The following is a 6,461-nucleotide window of genomic DNA, read 5'->3' on the forward strand; positions in this document are numbered from 1 at the left end:
GTTTTGGCATTGTTGATAGCTCTACTTCATTCATTTAATAAACACTTCAAAAAATAACAACAACAAATTTCCAAGAAGAGTTCATTCTGATTTTACCTTCATTTTCTTCAACCAAGATTTTTCCAAAAGGCAATTTTTATGTCTACATATTGTGCAGTGTAGTTGAATCGAATTCCTTTGATTGGTAATCCTCTTGCATATATATTTCTTTCATCATGGAATGTATAAATCTTTTACTTTGCTTCAAGTTTTTGAAATTGTGAGTTATTCATTTACCAGCCCATTCTCCTCTTGTGAAGACTCCTTGTGTGACACTAATTGTTAAAGGCTGTTCCATGATCCGAGTTTAGACCTTCCTCCTCTAGCAAGGAAAGCAGGAGGGTGCCAACCCTAGGTTTAGGGTTTAGAAATTAGGATTTCAAAGAATTAGGGTTTAGGGTAGCTCTTCTTCCGCCATGTCCAGTGACGATACTTCCTGCTTTCAAGAAGAGAGTGGTGATCTGAATCTTGTGGTTCTAGTTTTCAAGTTCCGGCGGTTTCACATCCTACGATACTGCTAGTGAGTTTTTAAAGCTTGTTTTTTCTCACAAGTTGCAGTGGCACGGGATTCAAGGCCTGGTCATTGCTCCAATTGCAACTCCATTCTTCTGTGCATGACATGCAGGGAAGTTGTGTGAGGGGTTTGGTGTGGCTACACTTGAGGAGTAGCGTTCAATCCAAGTACGTGGACACCATGCTGCTGAACTGCTGAGTAATTCTGACGAGGTGGTTACATTCGTAGAACCTGAGTCCGGGCGGGGCAGCGTGTTCTGGTTGTTCAATCCCAGCTTTGTGGATAGCAACTCTGTCTTTTTCAGGAAAATTAGCTAGCTAATTAGGTGGATGAATCTTATTATGAGTGAAAGAGTTGTAGCGGTGAGAGGTGAAAACCCTATTGTTGACCAGAGGAGAGGTCTTCGTTAATAAACGGATTTTAGACACATTTAGTGTTGGGTTTTGTTCGTGTACCTTTCGGGTTGGATGGAAAGAGATCGTCCATTTTCCACGGCGTGGAGTAACTCAGAAAGCAAATATTCTCCCAGGGGATTCAGTCGCCATGATGCTGTTTTCGAGAAGCTTTCCCACATATTTTCGCTGCTCTGCGGCGCAAAACAAGGTGGTGATGGAGGTGGCTACTGGGGACATGACCACCACTGGACAATGACAGAGCTAGCTGGGATCGCTAGCACGCCACATTATTGCACCATTGAATAAATGTCATGCGGGCATTGTGCTCTGAGACTGGAGGATTGGAAAAAGTGCAGAGCTTACAAGAGACTCAAGTGATGCCAGCTATTCTCCATCCCACTTGAATCTGGCTATCTCTGAGCTCCTGCCCCTCTTAAAATCATGGTGGCTGACAATGAGAGCGAATCGGGTAGTTTTCAGAACCGCCCACACAAGATAGGAATTTTATATTTTGAGAGTGCCCAATCCTCTTTCATGTTTCGAGTGAACCTTCGCCTGCCAGTGAACCGGCATCCACTGTCTGCATAGATAAGCCTAGATCTTGCCGAGCACCGTGCTCCTCCATCCGAACTGCCACAATAGACATACCCAACAAAAATGATCACACTTGACAGAGAAAGAGCGTACAAAGTGAAAAATGTTCGCTTAGAGAAACGACGTGCTGCCATGAGTCCAGCTTGTTTTGTCTTATCTTTCGCATTTTTTCCAAAAGTTTCTTTAGTCCCCATACAGAGGCACTTTATTCTATATGCTTCATCAATCTAATCCGTGGGAATTGAATCGTAGGGACCCTCCACCATAGCATGTAAGACTGTCTGGAAAAGGAAAAAGAGAGTAGGCTATTGGGGGAGATTGGCTGCGAGAAGCTCAAGAAGCACGCGAGGCGAAGATTGAGGTTGCAGGGGCATAGGCGTGGATGGTGCCGTTGTAGGTCACACGCCTCTCTGATATAGTGCGATGACAGAGTTTCCATAACCAGTAAGTTTGACAAAGATACAGAAGCGTCATCGCCATCGTCGGACCTAGAAAGTCTAGCCTTCTCGACATCCCTCAATCCAAGTTTCATCCTTTGCAGATTCTTTTTGCCGGAGCTGACCAAGCTTTCCCTTCTATTGCTCACGTTGTACCCGGGAACTCTACCAGAATCGTGAAGGATCGGCCGCACAGCAAATTCAATTCCATCCCATCCAGACAACTAATGAGAAACCTCGCCTCTTGAGAGTTGTTTAGCTGTGACTTGCAAACTATTTTTTGTGGTTTGATTTCGTAGTTTTTGCAAGGACTTGCTTGGGCTTTTCAGTTGGTTCCTTAAGTTATCGCTCCTACGGGGGAGCTGATACGGAATATTGGTCGGTGTCTAAAGTTTTCCTGCACTCGTGTTTGAGGATTAAGAGGGCGGCTCACTTGGTCCGCAACATTTGATGCGGGTTTATTGTACCGGATTACTGTCCACTGCTCTTCGAGACCTCGAATGGCAAAATTGCAGCATATTCGTCTACCTTGTTTCTGAGAGAAAGGAGCAGGAATAGTTCACCATATTGTTTAGTCTATGGTGCAGCCGAGCATAAAAATTGGTACTATGGTGTTAGTTGATGAGCAGTCAGGAATTTTTGAAGCGGGTACAAAGGATGTGATGGGAACCGAAGGGCTAGCATACATGGAACTGTGAGAGACAAAAGGTCGAGTTTCTCACCCTTGGGTTTCTGAGGAAGGGCAGGTAGCCAGGAATCATGCGAGGACCGGTGGTAGATACGAATACCCACAGCGGTTATCTCCCACATTTTGTTACTCTCCTTGCATCTCCTTGGTTTATTTTGGCAATTCTTCATAGGTACATTGACAAGAGTTGAATAATGAAATATAATGGAATTTCCTTTGATTGTAGATGTTATAGACGAAGACATGATGGGGGATGCGGCGAGATTGACTCTCTATCCATCGAAAGCCAAGGTGCCGATCGATATGGGCGATGAAACTGAAAGCAAACCTTCTTACTTGTCCATCCCCTCATTTCGGAGGTTCCACAACGTGTGGGTAGGTCAGGAAGATGCTCTCCTTTCTGAGCTTAAGGCAGCGCTAGAGAATCCAACAACTGAGCAGGGATTTGCTAGGTTGGTGAGGAAGTGCTACCAGCATTTCTCGGAGGCTGTGAATGCAAAGATTCGAGCTTCGCATGAGGATGTCACGTACGTGACCTCCGGGGCGTGGAAAACTCCATTAGAAGCAGGGTTGATGTGGATGGGCGGGTGGCGCCCCAGAACCGCCATAGTGTTGGCCTATTCCTTGATGGGCATCCAAATAGAGAACGAGCTGCAGCAGCTGCTGGAAGGCATCATCTTGCAGTCCATGGCAACGCTCACAGCTAAGCAACTTGCTAGGTCTGCCACCTCTACCGAACACTTCAAGCATTTGACCTAGTCATCCTTAGTTCTTCAATTAATTAATTTGCGGCACCTTGTCTAGATCGAATCATGCAAAGACTGCAAACGTGCGTTTGCTCTGGGAAGCTTTTGTCCTGCAAGTACTTGGATTCTTAGCTGAACTTCATTTTGAGACTGGATTGATTGACTTTCACCAGGTTGGATGCAATCCAGCAATATACTTCCACAAAAGAGAAAGAAATCTCAAACCGTCTTTCTGTGCTACAGGTATGATTTTATGGCTACAGTTCTCCTTTAAGTCCTTGATGCTTGATGTTAGGCAGACAGATAGTACCAATGTATGAGGGGTTTTAGTCTCAGCAGGATTATGGCCTCTCGTATCTGCTTGGCTTATTGTGGCTTTGTATAAGAGGGTCTTCTGTTTGGCTACAGATTTTGGTGGCAGATCAGCAAACTATTCGAGCTACCATTGCTGATCCTCCCAGTGAAAGCTCCAACATGGCGGTAACCAGGGATGCAATGGAGCCCAAGCTAACTGGGCTTCAGGATCTATTTATAGAAGCTGAAAAGTTGAGACTGCGAACCCTTCAAGAGCTTTTCGCTGTGCTGAGTCCCATCCAAGCAGCTCAGTATATAGTTGCGGCAATCCAAGTGGCGAAGGCCTTCTGTAAGCTCGGTGAACAGTTCCAAGAGGCACATTCTGGAGATGCGAATGGACGATCTTCTAGAGATTCTGGATCGAATGTCTGGGACATTGCATTTCAAGGAGATGTGAAGCGACTACGAGAAGCTCTGGATATGGGCTTGGATCCATCTGATATAGATTATGAAGGCCGAACACCTTTAGTACGTTAATAGATTTTTGTTTCTGTTCATTTTGCTGAGGCATTTACTCGTGCTTCACCTCGTTTGCTTCATTTTCGCGGAACAAATGTATGTGGTTGGAGAAACTGGTGTATTTAGGTAACGGGAACATGAGAGTTCGTGGTCTCTGTTAGCTAACCAAGAACAAGCTTGAAAGGTATTTTAACTTTTGAGGTTGGGTTTGTTTGGCGGTGAGCAGCACCTCGCTGCAGGGAAAGGCCATTTAGAGTGTGTAGCTCTACTGGTGGAGAGAGGCGCTGAAATCAATGTCAAAGGTGAGTCCGGACTGCTAGGAGATTGCCGTCTTTCTCTTTTACGTTTCCATTCACTATAAACTGTCATTCTTGATGCGAAGTACCGACACTTCTTCTGTTTGGGTAGATAATGATGGAGTGACCCCACTTTTGGACGCGTTGAAAGGGGGACACGATGAGGCTGCAAAATTCCTTCGAAACAATGGAGCGAGGCCTGACGTTAAGGTTACTTCCGTTTTACAATGTGATTTTTCTACAAATCCTGGCATAAAGCACGAAAATCTCCCACATCATGCTTCCGGTTCTCCTGACGTCCCTTATTCGTGCAATTTTGGGCAGGACGCTGGTAATGAGCTGTGCAAGGCAGCAGCCTGTGGGGATATGGAGTTCCTGGAGAGGCTTGTGGAGGCAGGCGTGGATCCCAATGAGACAGACTATTCTCAACGGACACCGCTGCATATTGTAGCAGCCGAAGGGACAGCCAAAGACGCAGAGTTTCTGGTGCACAATGGCGCTGATGTGCTTGCCAAAGATCGGTATGCCCTAGACTCTCTCTCGTTTTTATCACGGTTCGATTAGCATACTCTGGATAATGGTAGTGCCTTGATAATGTATATGTCAGCATCGAGATGCTTCATAAATGTCAACATATGCTGAATATGGAAGAAAATCTTCCCGAGCTGGTGTTGGACAAGTTATCGAGAATTATCAATGTACTCGCCCGGATGTTATTTAATCAGAGCAAGACATGGAATTTGGAATCTCTTCAATAGAGCATTGAAAGCTTTTTCCATTGGCAAAATGAAACGGCATTAACTTAGCAGTGAATAACACACCCAATGGAATTTTGCAACAGGCATGGATACACGCCTGTAGATGAAGCACGGGATACCAATAACAATGCCACTTTGCGGGTCTTGGAAGCCGCGGTCTTGCAACGTCAGCAAGAGTTGGACGACGAAGACGACACTTCTGATGAAACCAGTAGTTCTTCTCCTTTCGACAACAAAGATGATGTGGACATGGTGTTGACGGAAGAAGATCAGTGGTGGGTCGTCGTAAAAATTCCACACAATCTTGTCAAATGATATGGGGAAAAATCTCTTATGCTATTTGTACTTCCTCTTCCAAATTTCACAGCATCAATCAAGGAGCAAAACTAGGCTGTGAATTCTTCAGAGAGTACGTCCTCCTGCAAGTGAAAGTCTTTTGAACCTCTCCAACTCTGACACAGCTCCATTTTGTTTGTCAACAGCTCTGCGTGCTAAAACATATTCACCGATGCTAGCTGCAAACTATCAGAGGAAGGAAGAATACTTAAAAGCCATCCTCATCAGCACCGTGCTGTTGTAAGTTTCACGATTCTGGGTGAGTTCGAAAGCAGTTTAAAATATGAAATATGAAGAAGTGTAGCTCTGTGTGTGTTTGGTACGCCAAAGATGAAGAAGATATAGTATTAGCCATTCTAGACCAATGGATAAACATCAATCATATTGAATCTTTGCAAGATTCATCTAATATACATTAGTTGGTAGAGAAAAATGCTTCTATTTGTGAGATGCATAATCTGAAGATCAATGCAAAAAGTTGTTTTTTCTAGCATTTTCATCTCAAATTCATATATAAGAAGGTTAGTAGCTGCAACACATGTAGATGTAGTATCCACTAAATTAAGATCATCAACATATACAACAATGATCACAAAACCAATTTTATCTCCTTTAATAAACAAACAAGGAATTAGTGGATCACTTATAAACTTATGTATAATTAAATAATCTCAAAGACGTTGATACCACATACATCCAGATTGTTTTAAATTATATAAGGTTATGAAGGACAAGAATATGATAAAAACAAATAAACAAGTGAAACTTTTCTCAAAGAAAGATGACAAAATAGAAATAACTTGATATGTATATTAAGAAAGAAACTGGAATGGCTATTACCAAAA

General features: G+C 43.6%; 1 protein-coding gene and 1 long non-coding RNA gene across 6 annotated transcripts; both read left to right on the forward strand.

Annotated features, from left to right (window-relative positions):
* The first annotated feature begins 602 nt into the window (after positions 1-602).
* LOC149987930 (uncharacterized) lies at positions 603-1,606 on the forward strand. The gene is made up of 2 exons (XR_016506043.1): positions 603-720; positions 1,083-1,606. It is a non-coding gene; the product is annotated as an uncharacterized LOC149987930 (long non-coding RNA).
* Positions 625-6,109, forward strand: LOC112290629 (uncharacterized). Of its 5 annotated transcripts, XM_024537109.2 has the most exons (10): positions 625-765; positions 1,795-2,687; positions 2,894-3,386; positions 3,587-3,656; positions 3,822-4,235; positions 4,453-4,528; positions 4,635-4,732; positions 4,847-5,043; positions 5,364-5,555; positions 5,763-6,109. In XM_024537109.2, the coding sequence occupies exons 3-10, from the start codon at positions 2,911-2,913 to the stop codon at positions 5,773-5,775; spliced, it is 1,536 nt and encodes a 511-aa protein (XP_024392877.1). In that variant the 5' UTR covers positions 625-765; positions 1,795-2,687; positions 2,894-2,910; the 3' UTR covers positions 5,776-6,109. The 5 variants fall into 5 exon arrangements, with proteins under 5 accessions (XP_024392877.1, XP_024392881.1, XP_024392879.1 ...); XM_024537113.3 differs by lacking the exon at positions 625-765 and having other exon boundaries at positions 1,746-2,687; positions 2,903-3,386; XM_024537111.3 differs by lacking the exon at positions 625-765 and having other exon boundaries at positions 1,746-1,986.
* The last annotated feature ends 352 nt before the right edge of the window (positions 6,110-6,461 follow it).

This window comes from Physcomitrium patens, chromosome 13 (assembly GCF_059467195.1).
Source record: "Physcomitrium patens ecotype Gransden chromosome 13, ASM5946719v1, whole genome shotgun sequence".
NCBI lineage: Eukaryota > Viridiplantae > Streptophyta > Bryopsida > Funariales > Funariaceae > Physcomitrium > Physcomitrium patens.

Bases quoted from the DNA above. Each gene is read 5' to 3' on its own strand.
- LOC112290629 (XM_024537107.3), top strand. From the start codon at position 2,739: ATGCGAGGACCGGTGGTAGATACGAATACCCACAGCG. The intron at 3,657-3,821 runs GTATGATTTTAT...GTTTGGCTACAG, and splicing joins ACCGTCTTTCTGTGCTACAG to ATTTTGGTGGCAGATCAGCA. The intron at 4,529-4,634 runs GTGAGTCCGGAC...CTGTTTGGGTAG, and splicing joins CGCTGAAATCAATGTCAAAG to ATAATGATGGAGTGACCCCA.